This window comes from Pholis gunnellus, assembly GCF_910591455.1.
Source record: "Pholis gunnellus genome assembly, chromosome: 6".
In the NCBI taxonomy this organism is placed as follows: Eukaryota; Metazoa; Chordata; class Actinopteri; order Perciformes; family Pholidae; genus Pholis; species Pholis gunnellus.
The window spans coordinates 20,673,708-20,694,559 of NC_136532.1; the positions used below are offsets into that span (position 1 = coordinate 20,673,708).

The window sequence follows — 20,852 nt, forward strand, 5'->3', positions numbered from 1 at the left end:
TTTTACCCAATCTGCACAGACTCCAAATGTAGAGATGCGTTGAATGTACATCATCAATATTCCTAAAATTGGAACAGGCAAATATGATGCCATCTTTATTTCAGCCACGCTAGCAGTGTAGCTCTGGAAAGAGTAATGTCAGTCGGTCCACCACTTTGATCCAGACTAACATCTCAACTATTTGATGGATTGCCATGAAGGTTGGAAAAATATTAATGTTCCCCCAGAGGACGAAGCATACCGACTTTGTCATAAGTTCCATTTGTCGAATACGTTTTTCTTATGTAGCATTAAAAGGGACTACAGCTGCATTTCAGTGTGCAACCCCATGTTGTACAATGAGAAAATAAACGTCAACCTTTATTACCAAGTGCCTCATTTCCACTGCATGGTAAAGTTCCACTCAACTGTATTTAGTTTTCCATGTAGATTCTCAGCTAATTGCCATAACACCTCGTGAAACTGCTACGATATGAAAATGTGCATCATGTCCCATGTTGCCAAGTGACAATTCTAGTGATCATTCTCTGACCAATCAGTAGTCTGCAGTGTTTTAATGCAACCTTTTGTATCGCTCGCTCGGAACCTTGACTGAGGTGGTACCAAAAAAAAGAAAAAAAAGAAACGCATACCTTTCGCCAAGTTGAGTAGATTTGTGCCGTGGCATAATACTGGCAAGGCTATAGTCATTCCCTCAGCCTCACCTGTACTTTGTGTTTAGTACCAATTAGCAAATGTTAAATTGTAAACCAATGTCTTTTAGAGAAATTAAAAATTTCAAGCTGCAGACTCTAAGTTTATTTTGTGACTAGAAGGTTTCTTCTTAATTGGTAATCAGACAAACCTTGTGTTGGCACGCCTCTTCCGCTTAACCACGACTGCCATCACAGCAATGACCACCACTCCTGCACAGAGCCCCGCGGCACTGTAGACAATGGGACCCTGCATGGTCTTCAGGAGATTGTCTTGACAGGAGTCACCGCTGTAGGTCAGTGAACACTCGCATGTAGTGTCTCCATTGGTTTCAATACAGCGTCCGTTGCCACTGCAGCGTTTCTGGCTACACTGCTGGGCGTCCAGGTTCTTGAGCAGACCAGTTGCATTCAGGGTGGAGTTCAGATCAGTGACTTCAGAAAGAGTTACAGGGGGCAGAGGAGTAGGAGGAGAGGAGCTGCTGGGCTGGGTGGTTGCAAGGACCTCGACTCCTGACCACGGCTTCAGACCAACACCTAAATGTCAACAGAGAACGCACGTTTGTTTTATGTGGTTTTAGATTAAGATGACATCCATTTTTCTAGTTCTTGTTGCTTTTTAAAAAAAAAAAAAAAATACTTACAGTTCTCATCCGAGTGGTCATCGCAGTCAACGTGACCGTTACAGAACTTCTCAACAGGCTGGCATGAGTGTTGATCCAGACACTGCCTGCTGCCATCTGGGCAGCCCTGCTCCGGGCCACAGTGGGTGGCATTCACAAGGATTTGGCCATGAGCACACCTGCATGTCCGTCCTTTTGGAGTGGCGAGGCATAAGTGGTGGCAGTTGCCGTTGTTTTCCGTGCACTGGTTTGAACCTGTGAAAAATAAGTCCGTAGATTGACCATCAACTGGAGTTTGTGACAACCACCTCAGTACGCTCACATTTGGAATACCCTTTTAACTGCCATCAAAACCGCTACGTGTGTCGTTCTTACGTACCAGTCTGACTGGACTTGCTGAACGCCTTTAAGCCGATCACTTCTGTGTCGACCTCAAACCACAGCTGGTTTTGCTGCTGCTCATCTCGGTACCAAAGCCTCGTCTTGTCTGAAGGAAAGCATCAACACAAAGTAATGTAGCAACAACAGCCTATCACACTGGATGGTCAAACATCTTAATATAGATTTCTAAACGGTAAAGCCATGAGTTGCCAGTTGCGGATTTTGAGACCATGTGTCATGCAGGAATTGTTAATGTCTTCAGATTTTTTTTTTTTTTTTTTTTTTTTTTTTTAAATATGCAGATAAGAAACAAGTTAAACAGCCACACCTCCTGGTAGTTAGTACAAACATAGCATTACAAATATATCATTTAGTACATACAATATAAGCCCCTTACCACTGACAGTCATCCAGAGCAGCGCATAATCACTCAGCGCCACAGCAGCCAGGCCATCACCGACCTTCAACTCTCTGTATCCGGATCCATCAAGCTGGACAGAGCCGATGGTCCCAGGACCTGGGCAAGAATCCAAGCTATGTTACGGCTTTTTTAAACAAATGGTATCTTTTTTACACTTTTAGAGCACGAAACTTCTTGAAAACAAAACTGACCAGCTATACTGAAAATTTTGTCAGTCAAGTCTTACCCATGTCAGCCCAGTAAATCGTATCCCCATTGCTGGAGAAGACCAGAGATGTGGGCTGGACAGCATCCTTCCACACCACACTCCGTCTGGCACCGTCCATGTCGGCACACTCTACTGTAGCGACTGTGCCTGTATCCTGCAGGCCCAGGTTGGTGAAACAAACTTGTCCACTGGGAGGGTGGAGGGCGATCGACTCCACTCTACCGATGCCTTCCTTTATGAGCACAGCGGTGTGTGCACTGGGGATGGAGGTCACCTGCAGGCGGGGCTGTTTGTTGCTGCTCCAGTAGACGTTACGCGTTACCCAGTCCAGGGCCATGGCGGTGATGGTGTTCCCCAAGAGCTTTAGAAGCTGGCCCTGAGAGGACAAGTCAGAGCCCTTAAGTTTGAAGGAGCTGAGTGAAGTTGTGCCATCATCCGTCACCAAGAGTGTGTGGTCACTTAGGCTGTAGTCCATGATGGCTGCCTCATTGACACCGGGCACCTGCAGGGCCAGGTGTTCAGGCCAGCCCTGCAGTTCTGCTGCTGTGTGTCGGGACTGCAAGTAGATCTTGAAGAGTATAGATACGAGAGTGGTAATTACCCAACTTTTCCTTTAAAAAGCATCTTCTGTTAAAAGCAAATTAGACTTAGTGTAACTATGCTTTAATATTATATAACAAAAACCTGGGTGACAGTAGAGGGAGACAGCATCAGCAGGTACGCTGAATTGACAAGGCTGGAGCAGGTAAGACCATCCTCGGCCAGTAAGAGTCCAGTGGGACACTTGCACACAGCCTTGGGTCCCGGGGCCAACACGCACATATGGGAACAGCTCATCTTCTCACACTGGTTCTCAATGCCCTTCTGGAGCAATGGGTGGATGACCTGCAAACCAAGCAGGGAACAGGATAGTATTTTAATAATGCTATTCATGCTGATGAATTATATCGAGCACATGGTACATTTCAAACAGTCAGGTATTTTTTTTTATCATTTCCCAAAACTGGTCCATCTCTTGATATGTGAAACACTTCAAACATTTAAAGTCATAGCTGTGTGTGGGCAGTATGGATCACTGCTGGAAGCACTTCACACACACAAAGTGATCCAAATTTAGTTACAGTTTCTCAGTCATACAATAGCAGCCCCATTTCTAACTCCATTCTGAATATTTTGCTCACCTTCACACCAAAAGGTTGCCCAGGTCTTTTCAGGAGAACTTGGTGGTTTTTGCCAGATGTTTTATGGGCAGCCAGCACCACTCGCTTCTTGGCATCGGACCAGTAGAGCATGTCATTGAACACTGCCAGGGAGAATGGGTTGGTGGTCTCTTTCATCTGTAGAATCTGAAAATTACATTTAGACAGATTTATTATGCAAGCATTTCACTTGTGTCTTTGGATGAAATCTATCCAAAGGAAAAAAAACAACTTCAATGAAGTGCTCATTGTGGGGTACTTCTAGTTATAGAGGGCAGGAGGACCTTTTGCTGGTAGATTTAGTGTAGAGTTTACATTTATTTTTATAAGCCTGAAACATGCGTTTGAGTGGTTGCATCCAAACGCAGAACTATTCTTTCAAATCTTGACATCCCGCTTCCAAAAGGTTTTACCCGAATGTCATCTCCATCCAGCGTAGCAGATCCAATCGCCCTCAGCCTTTCATCCGTCCAGTAGACTCGTTCAGAGATGGTGTCCACAGCCACACCGCCTGGCCAGCCCAGACTGGAGTTCACCACTGCAGTCCTCTCTGACCCGTCCATCCCGGCACGCTCTATCTTCACTACATTACCGATCTCAGTCCAGAACATCAGCCTGGTAGAAACATAAAAATAAGACTCTAGACTGATCAACATTTGTTTTTACAAACATTGCACATGAGTTAGGAGAATGAAAGTAAGTCATGCGGACCCTTTTTGTGGCAGCAGTGCCAGAGAGCGAGGCTGATCCAGGTCTTCATCCAGGATGACACTGTGACCCACTGACTTCACAGTGCCTGTGGCCAGACTGATGGCAACAATCTGACTGTTCACTCCGTCGATCCAGTACAGGTTCCTCCCGAGCCAGTCAACAGCAATAGAATCAGCTCGGACACCTGTGAAAACAAGGCGTCGCACGTCTTAAGTATCCTTATTCACAACAACGACTATGTATTCCTCCATTAATACATCTATATGTCCCCGACAATACGCAACCACATTTGTGTTGCACCGACCTTTAATCAGAGTTCCTGTGGTCTTCTGGTCCAGCGAGGACCACTTGATGCCGTCGGTGTCCAGACTGACCCAAAAGACCCTCTGCTCCCTCCAGTCGTAGTCCAGGGAGAGGATGGCCTTCTTGGCAGAGGACGACAACACATCTAGGCTCCCACTGCGCAGGCCAAACAAGAAGAGGTCCGTTTGGACAGACATCAACAGGAAGGGTTCACCTGAAGGAAGCGAAAAGGATCAGTATTTTGAACCCATTCAGGATAGACCAAATAAGTATATGCATTTATTGAACAACAGCCAAGATATGCATTATTAGATTAATATCTAATATCTTTATAGGTTGCGTTACTGTAGAGATACAAGACAAATTTTGCAACATTTGGACAAACCTTCATTTGCTTTCTTGGCTATAAGTGAAGATCGATGCCGTCTCATTCATTCATATATATATATATATATATATATATATATATATATATATATATATATATATATATATATATGAAGCTACAGCCAGAAAATTATTAGCTTAGCATAAAGCCTGGAAATGGGGAGGAAACTGCTTGGATGATTTTTTGTCATGAACCAGACATGCACACCAATTTGTGAGTTATAGAGGTGCAGGTAGGTTGATTTTCATATTGAACAGACACACGAGTGGAATCGATCTTCTCATCCAACTGACAGCAAGAAATGTATTTCTATGAAACGTGCATTTCCCAATTATGCAAATGCATTTCTATGGCCCACTAAGGATGTGGTCTACCAAAAGACTTTACCAGTAATCTTGCAGTGGTGTCCACCAGTCTCCATTATGTAGCCTGGGTGACAGTCACATTGGTATGAGCCAAGAGTGTTGCTGCATAGCTGACTGCACACGCCTGGCCACTGGCCTTCACACTCATCGATATCAGCACAGGTCTGCCCGTCCTCCATCAGCCTGAACCCTGGTGCACAGAGACAATGCTACAACGCAAAAACCATTAGTCAGAGGAGCTACAACATTTACATTAATCACTTATCAAATATTCACTTTGATTTGACTAAAAAGAATGCTTGCGTATCCAAGGTGGTCTTCAAAAACATTATGCGGTTAAAAAGAGAGAAACAATTCAGTTTCTACTGCATTTCTTCCTTTAACTTTCCATTTCAACCCACTGATTGGCTGGATAGACGTTAATGGTTCTCAACCACACACAAAGTTGGAAATACAGGGTCCTCACCGTTCCCTGTGGAGTGGTGTAGCAGCCCTGGGAGCAGCGGCTGTTATCCACCTCCGCACAGTTCACCTGGCAGCTGCCCCCCTCGTCTGAGCCGTCTGCGCAGTTTGTGACATCATTGCACACCAGGACTGGATCCAGGCACTCCTGGCTGCCACACTGGAACTGGTGAGGGAGGCATGTCACTGCCCCACCTGTAAGACACCATTTTATAGGTATTTAGTCACATTGTAAATAAGAGGAAACCCCTACACTGAAAGTTCAACAAAAACAATGTTTACGCTCTCATGAGTTTCATTTTGGTCCCTGAAAATCTTTTACAATGACTAAAAAGAGTTTCCTTTATTCCGTTTACACACTACTCTTCACAACATCACTATCAGTCATTTCTCACTTCATTAGAAAGTACATAGAGACTCAGACATGAACCGTGTGACTAGAGGGCTTTACATGCAACAACAAATCCCCAGCTGGATTCAAACTGGAGATGTGCATTTTAGGATGACACCCTCACTTCAGTTTAATTTCTTTTCGGCAATGGGTAAACAACTATAGTTGAGATTTACTCACATTCAGTCTCGTCACTGCCATCGTCGCAGTCCTTCATGCTGTCACACCTCCAGGCTGTAGGGACACACTTCGTCTTGGATTTACACGACCACTGGAACTTACCACAGTTCAGTTGAGCCACAGGACAATCCTAAAGAAGAACCAATGGAGTATTTTACCGTCATCTAAACTGGCACTTAAAGTAAACATTTTGATTTGAAAATTGAGCCAACATACATGTTGACCATTAGATGCCTGGCTTTAAAACGAAAGTACTCTTGACCCACAGAAACTCTACCAGCTCCATGAGTGTTGGGATCCTGAACTTTGACCTTCATGTGGCTGAGAGGTATGATAAATTCTTCAATATGAACTACAGTCCTAGTATGTCAAAATCCCTTTTCAGTGTCGAGTTTCACCCTTAATGTTCCACATGACTGACCCTATTTATAAAAACATATTTACTTGTTTCAAACACAGAAAACTTTTAAGTCTATTTTTTCACAATAATCTTATTACTGCATTAAACATCCACCTTCTCATCTGTGCCATCTTTGCAGTCCTGATCTCCGTCACAGATCCACTCCTGTACCAGACACTCTTTGCTCTGAGGGCAGCGGTGTTTGGTGGTGCAAACCGGTGGGCTGGTACAGCCGTCCTCATCCGAGCGGTCCTGGCAGTCTGGGTGACCATCGCAAAGTATTGTGACTGACACACACTGGCCACTGATACACTGGAACTCAGCGTCACTGCAGCCCGTGTCAGCTGCAGGAGAGGTAAAGAGGCCGAAGATACAATCACAAAAGTCGTCCTTTACAAGCAGAGCCGATTAATACAGCATATATATCAACTTCCTTGTTCAATGACAACGTACCACAGTTTGCCTCGTCACTGCCGTCCACACAGTCCTTCTCCCCGTCACAGAGGAAGCTTTTGGGAACGCAGCGACTCTTGTCATCACACTGGTGATCACAGCCCTGCATCTGCTTGGCACATCCCAATTCATCCGAGCGGTCCTGGCACTGAGGCACGCCGTCACACACCTGGCTCTGCTCTAGGCACTTCTTTCCATGCGCGCACTGGAACTGGTCTGCAGGAGACACATGGCAAAACCAGGATGTTGGGAGAGATGGGGTTATAATTGAGCTTTAAATTGTGTAGGGAGTTACCAGCTTTACTACCCATGAATGTGTTGCAATTACGTACTTCTTTGCAGTGACAATACAGTACAATGTCACTTCAGACCCATGCATTTATAGACTACATTCAGATCATTGTGATTTACCAAAAATCTTCACTTAATGTCAGTACTATGAAGTCAAATTGCTGATCTGTCTCAGCACCAACATTCAGTACATTTGATTCTGATGTGCTAAAACATAAAGAACACTACCCACTAGAGGGCAATAAAGTAATATCTTTTGACAATGTAGATGGCACCCACCAACCACCAGATTACCTGTTTCACATGTTGATAGGCATTCTTCCTCATCTGAGCCATCTTTGCAGTCTGCGTCTCCATCACACACATGTTTGTAGAGGACACACTCTGAGCCATCCTTGCACAGTTGAGCGCCAAAAGAACACTTGATGGGGGTTGAGGCGCCAACAGAGGTAGCAGGCACTGAGGTTGAACTGGCCCCTTCATACTGGTCTTCCTCTTGGTCCTCTGATGCCAGATGAATGGGTTAACATGTTAACCCAAGACCGCATACTATGCAAGTGTGACATATGGATGTAAATGATCTCCTGTGAGAGCTCTGTAGATCCTCAAATCATTTCAACGTACCGCAGTTGGCTTCGTCTGTGCCGTCTAAACAGTCGCTCTCTCCATCACAGAGGAAGCTTGCAGGTATGCAGCGGCTGTTGTTGTCACAGTCATGAACACAGCCCTCAGTCTGCTTCTTGCACTGCATTTCATCAGAACGGTCCTGACACTGAGGTGTACCATCACACACCTGGTCCTTGTCTATACACTTTTTCCCATGAGCACACTGGAACTGATCTGCAGGCATTTTACATTAAAATAAATGTTATGTTTCAACAGAAACAAAATTAATATTGAAAAAGGGACTGGATTACATAATATACATTAAGTTGCCAGTTTATTAGGTACACTTAGCAAGCAATCTAACTCCTACCTTATTGAAGGTTGTTACTCGTTTTAAACGGTTTGAAAAGTGTTGATTTAACTGTAGGATCATTTTGCAGGCCGCAGTTTATGGTCCTGTTGAACTGTATTGTATAATATGTAAAGTCTAGCATCAACGCTATGACAAACATTAATGAAAGTAGGATATATTGAGGGCTGTTGGACAAGACTGCTTTAGTTTAAGCTGGATGTACCTAATAAATTGTGTTTCAACCCCTTTAATCTGACAGCATTTAACTTTACAACTGTAGCATTTCCTCTGCAATTTCAGCTTCATGAATTAATTCACCCTTAAGCAAGGACAGTTATTCTCACCTATTAAGGATCATCCTCCAGGTTTTAAAACAAGAAAAACCCAAAGAAAACCCAGATTTTGAGTCAAAGTAATTTGCTAATTTTGTTTTCATCAATATCATACATTTTATTTATCATGCCAAATAGGAATTTAAATAGTCTCATCTAACTTCTAAACTTTTCAGTGATCGCCATACATTTTAGCCATTCACAGAACCGTATGTGACAAACACAATCCCACCTGACTAAGTAAATTAAAGCAAACCTCAGAAAGTGATGACAAATTGTTTGACTTCCAGTCCAGTACCTTCATTGCATCCTGAAATGCAGTCCTCTTCATCCGACGCATCCTTGCAGTCTACTTCTCCATCACACACATGTTTGTAGAGGACACACTCCGAGCCATCCTTGCAGAGTTGAGCGCCAAGAGAACACTTGATGGGGGTTGAGGTGCCAACAGAGGTAGCAGGCACTGAGGTTGAACTGGCCCCTTCGTCCTTTTCATACCGGTCTTCCTCTTGATCCTCTGATGCAAAATTGAATATGTTAACATGATGACCCAAGACCACATACTATGAAAGTGTGACATACGGCTGTAAATGATCTCCTGTGAGAGCTCTGTAGATCCTCAAATCATTTCAACGTACCGCAGTTGGCTTCGTCTGTGCCGTCTGAACAGTCGCTCTCTCCATCACAGAGGAAGCTTGCAGGTATGCAGCGGCTGTTGTTGTCACAGTCATGAACACAGCCCTCAGTCTGCTTCTTGCACTGCATTTCATCAGAACGGTCCTGACACTGAGATGTACCATCACACACCTGGTCCTTGTCTATACACTTTTTCCCATGAGCACACTGGAACTGAGCTGCAGGCATTTTACATTAAAATACATGTTATAGTTTTGACAGAAACAAAGTAAAGTATATTGAAAAAGGGACATGATTACATAATATACTATACATTAAGTTGCCAGTTTATTAGGTACAGCTAGCAAGCAATCCTGCAATACCTTATTGAAAGTTCAAGTGTTCAGTTAAATGTTTTAAACGGTTTGAGAAGTGTTGATTCAACTGTATGATCATTTTTGCAGGCTGCAGTTTGTGGTCCTGTTGAACTGTATTGCATAATATGTAAAGCCTAGCATCAACGCTATGACAAACTAATGAAAGTAGGATATATATATATTTTTTTAATTTATTTTTAGTGTTTTAACCCATTTAATGACAGCATTTAACTTTACAACTGCAGCGTTTCCTCTGCAATTTCAGCTAAAATAGCTAATTCGCCCTTAAACATAGATCGTTAATTTTACTATTAAAGATCATCCAGGTTCTTAAACATGAAAAATCCCAAAGAATACAAATATTTCGGTTCAAAGTAATTTGCTAATTTTGTTTTCATCAATATCCTACAAGTCATGCATTGTATTTATCATGCCAAATTGGAATTTAAATAGTCTCATCTAATCTGACATCTAACCTCTTTTCAGTGATCGCCATACATTTTAGCCATTCACAGAACTGTATGTGACAAGCACAATGCCATCTGACTAAGTAAATTAAAGCAAACTTCAGAAAGTAATGACAAATGGTTTGACTTGAGTCCAGTACCTTCATTGCATCCTGAAATGCAGTCCTCTTCATCCGACTCATCCTTGCAGTCAGGCTCTCCATCACACACATGTTTGTAGAGGACACACTCAGAGCCATCCTTGCACAGTTGAGAGCCCAGGCCACACTTCAAAGAACTGCTTCCAGCTGAAACAACTGTTTGGATCACAAAATGTCACACTAGTAAAGGAAACATGATTGCAGATGATACATCTCTTTTGTAAACCTTTTTTTGTAGATGGTGAGAAATTAGTTTAGGTAGACCTGTCTCAGCTTGCAAGGGCCCCGACAATTGTAATAAGACAGCACACAGAAGCAAACATCCACCCATTGCCACAGACTGAATAAAACGGATCAACTGCCTGAAAGAGCTTAAGCATAGCATTTTATAAGGCTACCAGGTGAAGCCAATATAACCTAAATGCACACCTGAGTGAGGGGAGGAGCTAATGATTATTGTCCTATTATCCTGTGCAGCTGTTGGGGTAATTATATCATACATAAACGGAAGTAAAAACATTAAATCTCACACTGGACCTGACTGTGACATTCTTTAATTCATTTGTTTATGTTTTGCTGTATTTTGTTAAAAATATAAATTAGTTCATATCCTGAGAAAATGACGAATACAAATAGCTTTTGCCTCCTAACATTGTATATACAAAAAACTGATATAAACTCTGTCAAATAAAACAATAAAGATATCCAAAAACATCAACCAGTGTCAAGAGCATCTCTTTTTTAATCCTCCAATCAGTTTTTTGAGAAGGCGGGATTACGAGCTCGTACGTAGCCATCATGTTTGTTGTTTTGTTCCGGTCTACCTAACCTGGCGAACTAGCCACAGTAGCACTGGTAGCAACTTGAGAGGAGCCCTCAAGCCTTGTCAAAATTAGCTGCGGTACAATACAGTTCAGGCATTTTTATGTCAACAAGGCGTTTAGAGGGCTGCGCACATCTTTATTTCAAAAAGCGGAGCGTTGGACTTTAAAACTGGGGTAACTATTGAAATGCTTTCAGCTGTTTTTCTCGACTTTGAAGCATGTTGTTTTGTGTAAGAGATGCAGGTCCGTTAGCCAGCGGGAGCCAGGACTCAGTTTGGAAGAGTTCGTCCAAGATGCTAACTCATTTTGGTGCCGTGTCTGTATTGTAATAAAAGTCACAAACACTCAATATCTACGTCGAAATACAACATTACAGCGTTTGAATTCTCGAAGCGATATTTTGTGTAGTTAGATCAATGATAGCCGGGACGAGCTGACGTTAGGTAGCAAAGTAGCGCGACTTGACTGTTGCGCATAGGAGGATTTTTTTGTGGATCACAACAAAAGGATTTTTGATAACAAGCTGGCAGCTAGCTCAGTTAAGCTAGCTAACGTTAGCCGACCTAGCTAGAGGAGGACATCTCCTTAAACTGCCTCCGGTCTGCTTAGGTACGTCAACTGTAGGTTTTAGCTTTGTGATTTTGGCTAACGATGAGACCATTTAAGCCTTTTGCTATTCAACACTCTGCAAGCTAACGCTCCTGAAGTTATTGTTGTGATTTGAGTCAAGCAGCCCCCCCCCCTCCAGAGAGCTAGCAGCCGGCCTTCCCAAAGCCAGTTAGTGTTAGCACTGTGGGGGCCTGTCACAAAACACTCTCCTTGTTCATGTTCAATTGATGGTGTTCACTGTGTTATCCAACGTGTTCTTCAACGTTAGTCGCTAGTCGTGTTTGCCTCCAGGCACGGAGTCACACGCCGTGTGTTAACTTTATAAGTTTACATGCTAAGCTAACTAGCTTGGATGTCGAGCAATGTTTGTGACAAGCTAACGTCAAAAGGAGCAGCTCTGCTTGTTCAACTCACCAAATGCTTAACTTCACACAAGAGGCAGTCATGTAATGTTAGCAAAGCTGTTGACAAAACGATCTTACCATTTAATTTAATATTCGAAGTTGCATTGAGTAATAAGTTAAGTTGCATGCTTAATATTGTTTTGATGAGGCTGCATGTTGTTGTTTTTCTGTACTTTATTCTGTTTGTAATGATGTACTTTGTGTGTGACTTTCTCCCAAGGTGTCCCTCTCTTTTGAATAAACCCTGCGAGCACTGGCGTCCACCCTGTGACTCATTGGTCACTCGAGGGGCCACATCAGAGCAAGGGCCCCAACTGTAGCTCCAGGTCCCCTCTGTCTGTGTGTGTGTGTGTGGGTGTGTGTGTGTGTGTGTGTGTGTGTGTGTGGGAGAGAGCTTGTGTTGAGTCCTCTGGAGACTCGCGGCTTGTCCAGCTAAGATGTCCTCCATCTTGCCATTCACCCCTCCCGTGGTGAAGAGGCTGTTGGGCTGGAAGAAGTCGACAAGTGGCCAGGGTGGAGCCGGCGGTGGAGAACAGAATGGGCAAGAGGAGAAGTGGTGCGAGAAGGCTGTGAAGAGCTTAGTGAAGAAGCTAAAGAAGACAGGCCAGCTAGATGAGCTGGAGAAAGCTATCACCACACAGAACTGCAACACCAAGTGTGTCACCATCCCCAGGTACACTTCCCAACACTTGCTCTTCAAACTAGAATCAGGAAAAAAAAGAATACGCTGCTGATGCTACACGTCTCTGCAAGTGTACTTAGAAGAGACCCTTGCGTAATATAAAACCATGAAATCTTGGGCTGGTGGCAGATGCCGATCTTGCACTTCTCTTGTCTTAATGCTGTTTTCATAATTTCCTGTGATTATTACCAAACATGTAAAGCTTATTGCCATGTTAAACAGTTTGTTTAGGGATGCATAATAGTGGAACGTGAATTGCTCTTTAAAGATGAGCTGATAACACATCGAATCCCTGTTTATTTACTACTGTACTTACAGTCAGATAGTTTGTATTATGCTCATGGGGAGAGATACATTTAAAGGGTGAGAGAGGTTGTTCTCTTTATCAGCCAGCCAGCCTTGATGGCCCAGACTCAGTGGGAACACCACGTTAACAGATTCATTCCGCACTGATGTGCCGTCAAGCACTGTGTCAGATGTTTGTATGTCTATAGATAGCGGCCTGGTTGTTATCGCCTGAGAATTGTTCTAGGCCGCACTGTTATGTTTGTAGAGATACAGTGGCTGGCTCGATCTGAATGAAATTATTTCTTAGAGGGCTGTGCTAGTAGAGAGGATAGCTACACAAGAGAGGGTTACAAACACATAATAATGCCAGATTGAGGCTTTGCCACCAGCCATACTTTTGTTGGTACATTTTGATTGTGACTTGTTTACCCTGCTTGTCACTTTGACATTATCCATTCAAGATTTAAACTGATTCTACTCTTAAGCATTTAGTTTTCTGCAGTTGAATTGGCTGGTGGACAAAAGTTGGTTTCTTGCCCTGTCATGAATCAGACAATTGCAATTTTTAATGTTTGTTGAGATCCCACCAAAGTAATTCAGTCTAGTAAATATTGTGCATTTGTAGCATTTCATATGCAGAATTATTTATTATTCAGAAGCAACGACTCCCCATTTGTCCTCATTCCAAGTTTTTATTCTAAGTTTGTTTGTTCATTTTCTTGTGAATGTTTTGAGAAGGTCTGAAAATTGATTTTTTTTTTTCTTCTTCCAAGGTTGCCTCCTCCCTTTTCCCCCTCTTTTGTGCTATTGTGTGTCTTAGCGTTTGTTTGAAAGTCTCCAGATGAGCTCTGACACAAACGACTGCAGTGAAAACGTTTCCAGTCATTTTAAGCGTTTGATGCAATGCCGCAGTTGAACAATGCTCTTTGTCTCACTCATTGTGTGTTAGCAGATTCCATGTCGTAGTTTTTCCTTAATTCTCTCAAAAAAGGCTTCTCTTATTTGAAATGCCCATCTTTCATTTCGACTGCTGAAAATGAATTTGATGTCTTTATTTTGCCACTAATAAAAGAGGCCTTTTAATGTTTACATTACCCATACTGATATTTCTGAATGAGCCATGTCCCATGTTTATCATTTGTTTTTGTTTTTGTTTTGTTGTTTTCTCTGTGCACAGCAATTGCTCTGAAATATGGGGACTGAGTACACCAAATACGATAGAACAATGGGATACATCAGGCCTATACAGCTACCCTGACCAAACCAGGTGACTATCATCAACTATTGTATGGTGTTGCGTACAACTTTGATGTGGGAGAGTTGTCATTGCAATGTTTGAGGTGACGGACATTGAGAACATCTTTTGTTTCTCGTCTCTACTCAATCCATCTCCATTCCCCTCCCCTACCTGGCCATATTATGTGTCGCTCGCCCCCCCCCCCCCTCCATCTCACCTCCATTTCCTGTTTGCTGTTCAATCAGATCCCTGGATGGCCGCCTGCAGGTCTCCCACAGGAAGGGGCTTCCCCATGTTATCTACTGTCGCTTGTGGCGATGGCCGGACCTTCACAGCCACCACGAGCTGCGTGCCATCGAGGCCTGTGAGTACGCCTTCCATCTAAAGAAGGATGAAGTCTGCATCAACCCCTACCACTACCAGAGGGTGGAGACCCCAGGTGAGTCGACTTAGTTCAGTGGACGTTTGTTACCTAGAACATGCACGACTCTTCGTATTTCAGTGACTTATTGCATTATTGTTGCAGTATTGTTTGCTCCCACTGAGACTTGTATAGCTTATCTGAATCTGTCATCGTCTTTGCAGAATAACTATTTAGTAGCCAAAGTGTTAGTCTGGTTGTATGAGAAGTAATTTGACATTTTGAGGAATACAATCATAGAATTACTGACTGTTCAATGAGAAGATCAATAGCATTCTCTTGTCTGTATGCTAAATGTGAAGCTACAGCCAGCTGCCAGGTAGCTTAGCATAAAGACTGTAAACGGGGGTAAACAGTTAGCCTGTCTCTGTCCAAGTCTACCAGTTAATGCATTATATCTATGTTAAACAAATGTTGATCTTTGCATCTAACTCTAAGCAAGAAAGCAAAGAAGTGTTCCCCCTAAAACACAAACTAGTCCTTTTTAGAGTTTCAGGGATGGCCAGTATTAAAATCTGCAGGGAAACCGCCTTCATTCTGCCTTAATAACAAGCTGTTAATCAGTTTAAGGTTTCACTAGTGTTTTATTATTGCTGTTGCAAAGTTTTTTTTAGTTTTTTTTCCCACAACAATGAATCTTGTTTCAAAGTACTTGATTCTTTTGATGCATTAAAACAGTCCAAAACCAACTGACAATCATTTTTGAAAAGCATATAGCTGGTAAGTGTCTGACTCATCTCTTCTGACACTTTTGCCCAACACTGTAGTGCTGCCTCCTGTTCTTGTGCCAAGACACTCAGAAATCCTGCCAGAGCTGCCACCTCTGGACGACTACACTCATTCCATACCTGAGAACACAAACTTCCCTGCAGGAATCGAACCTCCAAACAACTATATACCAGGTGAGTTAATCATCTCTGCACCGGAAGGGAGGGACTCTCTGTGACTAATGTACTGAAGGCTTACATAATGTACAAAATGAAATCTGAAAGTGAGTAAACTGTTATTGTAGGTTTCTGGATGCAGTGTATTACATGGCATCTAGTTTGTATTTGGTATTGTATTAATCAAATAGAAACTTTTCGTAAATTTCTTCTTCTTTTACTAATGACATCACGTCAGCAAAACAATATTACTAACATTATGTTTTTATTATTTCAGTAAGTTAAACAGCCATATTAACATATGATAACGCCACAGCTCTTTCTTTTCGTTATGTCAACAGAAACGCCTCCACCGGGCTACATCAGTGAGGATGGAGAGGCCAGCGATCAACAGATGAATCAAAGTATGGAAACAGGTACCCTAGACTAGCATCTCCTTCTCCTTTCCTCGTGAGTCTGCCTCACCGCTACAGAGAGGTCAAAGTCAAATGTATGTTTTCATGGAAAACATCTGCTAAAGATGCTTACGTGATAAACAAAACGGCTGACAATACTCGGAAGAAAGACTTTATCCTCAACTCCCACCTTTGCTTCAACAGACCTTTGTCATGTTTCATAGACCAGATCCTCTTCTAGAGATTTGGAATATCTTAACTACAGATGTTGATTTTGACCTGACTACCTCAGAGTCTGCTGTTAATGATAACCATAACCGCAGCAGCAGCAGGCTACTTATTGTTTTACACTTCATCCATTTAGTTGTAGTTTAAACTGTATGATCTCAACAAAGCGTGATGTGGGATGTTTCAGTAACGGTAAAAAGCATCTCTGCATCACTCTCATGCAAATCGAGCATGTTCACAGTATCGTTATGACATTCTTTTGCAGGGCAGCCACCACTTTCATCACAGTCCTTTGATCCGACCCACCTGGTTCCCATGTTACGGTCTAATGTGAACCCATCCATATCAATGACTTCCTGTTGTCTTGTTTCTGTCAGGCTCTCCAGCAGAGCTCTCCCCCAGCACTCTGTCTCCTGTCAATCACAGCATGGGTAAGTTGCAAACTATACAGAACATGCAAGCATACCGTGTAGTAATACATCAGAGGTCTAGTTAGATTATATACACAAACATTTTCCTCCACATATGAACAGTGTTGTATCAAAAAGAGATGACTGAGATAAACTTTACTGACTCGATCGTCTACCACAGACCTGCAGCCGGTGACCTACTCTGAGCCAGCCTTCTGGTGCTCTATAGCCTATTACGAGCTGAACCAGCGTGTGGGGGAGACGTTTCACGCCTCTCAGCCCTCGCTGACAGTGGACGGATTCACAGATCCATCAAACTCCGAGCGCTTCTGCTTGGGTCTGCTGTCTAATGTCAACAGGAACGCCACTGTGGAGATGACCCGGAGGCACATAGGTATGGCACGGCATCGGGTAACCAATCACCTGTTTGCCGCTTTACAGTTTGTTCTAGCTTTTCAAAATGTGCCACGTCAAGATCAAGTCAGACCTTGTGTTCTAGCTTCTCTCTGTCTGCGTTCACAGGAAGAGGAGTTAGACTCTACTACATTGGAGGGGAGGTATTTGCTGAGTGCCTGAGTGATAGCGCCATCTTTGTCCAGAGTCCAAACTGCAACCAGCGGTATGGCTGGCATCCAGCAACAGTGTGTAAAATTCCCCCAGGTAAGATATCACTTGTGTAGCAATTTTGGAAATGTGCTTAAATTGATAGTGAGGTACCCACAGAACAAACTAAATATAGACTGGCTAGCTTGTGGTCATGAATATATGTGTGGAGCTGGTTCTGGTGCTGCCAAATGCCACCGGTCAACTCCAACCAGAGCCAATGATGCCCAACACACCACAGAAACTCTGGGGAATAATTAGCCACAGACACACAATGATCACTGCCAACCAAAGGCCCCAATCTTGGCTGTAAGCCCACTTTAACAGCTGGTCTGTTTGCCTCTTTGTTCCTTTTTTAGGTTGTAATCTAAAAATCTTCAACAACCAGGAATTTGCGGCCCTGCTGGCTCAGTCGGTCAACCAGGGCTTTGAGGCTGTTTACCAGCTCACCAGGATGTGCACCATCCGCATGAGCTTTGTCAAAGGCTGGGGAGCCGAGTACAGGTGAGCACTGCCACCACTTTAGTCAGTTTTTAATCGGTGTATAATTATTTATCTGTCATAGCATATCGCGACATGGAAAATGTATCTGAAACTTTGACATGAGGGATTGATTCTGACTAATATTTTACGAACTCAAACTAAACACAAGAGTTACACGTTATGGTCTTGGACAGAAGACTTCAGTCAAGTTTAGCTTAGTTAGTAGCATTAAGCATCAAATGTCTTGTGTTGTAAGGAGTGACGGAGGCTGTGTCAGCACAGACGTCAGACATTGAAATGTACATTTTTGGTTTCCAGGCGGCAGACTGTCACAAGCACTCCTTGCTGGATTGAGCTGCATTTGAACGGCCCCCTGCAGTGGCTGGACAAGGTTCTGACCCAGATGGGTTCCCCTTCTGCACGCTGCTCCAGTATGTCCTAAACAGCTAAAGAAACGCCCCCAAAAAAACGCAGCCCATTACATGATCATTAAATTCCAAACTTGTGAGTTCTTTCATGAAAAAAAGAAAAAAATGGAAACCCCACAGAATGAATTTTCTGTAACATTCATAGTATTTGTGGCCCAGTTCCACATCCCTCACACACACACACACACACACACACACACACACACACACACACACACACACACACACACACACACACACACACACACACACACACACACACACACACACACACACAAACAAATGCACCTACACTGTTGCACACACACACACACATACACACACACACACACACACACACATACAGACTTTTCAGTAAAAAAAGAAAAAATTGGCACTTTGTTACCCATCTATGTCATGCACCTTGTTAAATTGCTTTTCCCCAAATCCTTGATATTAGATCTATTTGTGGTACAAATAAAATGTATATTGGTTTTTAGTCCAGGAAGTAGGGGAAATACCAAAAATATCTGTGAATATTTTCTCAGTATTGAAGATTGCTTGTATGAGTAACACAAGCTTGAATGCTAAAATGAATTTTGTTCCAGCCCACCCCAACCATTGTTCTGAACCTAAGTTTACTTTTCTCTGGGAAACTTGGCCCCACCTTTTTGTCAGGGGGAGGTGGCTTGGTGAAGAACTGATGGCCTTGGCGGCCGCTTTCCTCTGAAGGAAACGCCACAATGTGTTTATGAAATTTGAATTGACTTCGGAAGAATGGCCCCTTTTTTTGTAACTCTCGACGTGTGTCGTTATAAGACACACTTCTTAATGGACAAATAGGAATGTTAGTAAGTAATTCCAAAAACACCAAACAAACTGCAAACTTGATCTGGATGTAGTTTATTTCTTTGTCATTATATGGCACTCTACATGTCCTTGGTTTAGTTGATTTACATCCCCACTGAACAGCCTGGTGTGGAAGCTAATGAGATGTTAGCCAGGCTGTGCAAAGTGCACTGGGCAGGGACCAGAGAACATCAGCTGTTGTCAAAAGCTTCTTTTGTTTTTCTCTTTTTGACTCGACACTGGGAGTCCTGGGGCTCTCCAAGGTGAAGCATTAAACTTCTCACCAGGAGAAATTGAAGGTATCAATGAATTCATTCTGTTTTTAGCCTATATCCCCATTGTTTTGCTACTTTTTTGTATTCTCATGTATTTTTATATATAAATATACTTAAAATTTTCTGTCGTTCACTTTTTATTAAAGTGATATTTTCAAGACCACAGCTGTTTCTAAAGTGACATGGAGGGCATGGAGCATTCCTTTATTTTACCCAAAAGGTTTAGTTTGAATTTATTTACAATTGCAGCCCTTTGTCTTTGGTAAAAAAAAAAAAAACTCACTGCCCCACATGATGTGTAGCCCGTTTCTATCCTTTGTTTTTCCAAAGAAATCTGGTGCATTTAAAGTACACAAACCCACAGATTTAACTGAAACCCCAAATCTACTTCCCTGTAGTGGTTTTAATGATTCCAGAGGCATGTAAAACTTTGTAATGGCCATTCAGTCAGTCATCTCTTCACTTTTTTTGAACAACACACGTGACCTCTTGTAGCCTTTTGGTGCTTAGTCAAGCGGGTTAAGGTTAACCAGATACAATTGGCTTTTAAAATGTTACAGAAACCTGGGTGGAGAGAGAGCGATTTTCTTCCATGAGAAAAGAAGAGTGAATGTGCCTGCACACTAGGACATTCTGTGTTAATGTGTGTATTGTATTTGTTCTGTCTATAAAATACAGTATGTACAACAAGACTTATTAGCTTATTAAACTCTGCCATTATTGTCATTACGTGGCTGTTGCGAGTTTAACATGTTTCCTCCCCTCCCTTCTTTTTGATGTAAATGTGTTTACCTTATGGCACTAGTGATTGTACTTTAAGTGCACCTAGTGACGTTTGGATTTGGGGAACTGAACCATGTGTTAGGGTCCAGTGTTACATTGTTTTTATCTTTGGCCTACAACATATGAATGTGAAAAAATACATTACAAAAACTGACGTGGACCAGACGTACATATACATAACAGTAGTACAGTATGTGTGTATTTAACAGTAATCTTTTTGCAAAGCAGTCAGTACAGTAGATGTCGCAGTTGTTTTACCAGTAGAGGGCGGTATTGATAGAGCAGTTCTTTTTTTCTTTTCTTTTTCTGACCATAAGCTTCTCAGGCGTGTGGCATATTATGCAGACTTCATACTTCAAAACACTAATAAAGATTTTTATTCTCATGATTCTTTATGTTGTGTGCGTGTCTTGAATGTATTAAGGATATTTGTCACTGAAAACCTAATTGAAGACTGGTAACATGGGTTTAGTCTGCAGTAACGGGTGAACACTGCTTCTCTAAGCGGGGTGGTTTACGGTATGTTTAACGGTAGCTGACAATATCTACACTTTTTAACAATGAAGGATATTTAACTAACTTTACTAAAGGGCTCTACTTAAGTACACATTTGAGATTCTATTTTTCAATTGTATTTTTTACTTAATTCTGCTCGACTTCAGAGGCAACTTTCTCACTTTTTACTCCCAATACATATATCTGACAACCAGTTA

General features: G+C 42.5%; 1 protein-coding gene across 2 annotated transcripts; it reads left to right on the forward strand.

Moving 5' to 3' along the window:
- Window positions 1-11,215: 11,215 nt before the first annotated feature.
- Window positions 11,216-20,527, forward strand: LOC306697410 (mothers against decapentaplegic homolog 2). 2 transcript variants are annotated; one of them, XM_079161301.1, is made up of 11 exons: window positions 11,216-11,355; window positions 12,415-12,867; window positions 14,342-14,431; window positions 14,647-14,840; window positions 15,590-15,724; window positions 16,048-16,122; window positions 16,707-16,760; window positions 16,921-17,133; window positions 17,262-17,399; window positions 17,702-17,846; window positions 18,144-20,527. In XM_079161301.1, the coding sequence occupies exons 2-11, from the start codon at window positions 12,632-12,634 to the stop codon at window positions 18,265-18,267; spliced, it is 1,404 nt and encodes a 467-aa protein (XP_079017427.1). In that variant the 5' UTR covers window positions 11,216-11,355; window positions 12,415-12,631; the 3' UTR covers window positions 18,268-20,527. The 2 variants fall into 2 exon arrangements, with proteins under 2 accessions (XP_079017427.1, XP_079017428.1); XM_079161302.1 differs by having other exon boundaries at window positions 16,048-16,110.
- The last annotated feature ends 325 nt before the right edge of the window (window positions 20,528-20,852 follow it).

Bases quoted from the DNA above. Each gene is read 5' to 3' on its own strand.
- LOC306697410 (XM_079161301.1), top strand. From the start codon at position 12,632: ATGTCCTCCATCTTGCCATTCACCCCTCCCGTGGTGAAGAGGCTGTTG. The intron at 16,761-16,920 runs GTAAGTTGCAAA...CGTCTACCACAG, and splicing joins TCCTGTCAATCACAGCATGG to ACCTGCAGCCGGTGACCTAC. The intron at 17,400-17,701 runs GTAAGATATCAC...TTCCTTTTTTAG, and splicing joins AGTGTGTAAAATTCCCCCAG to GTTGTAATCTAAAAATCTTC.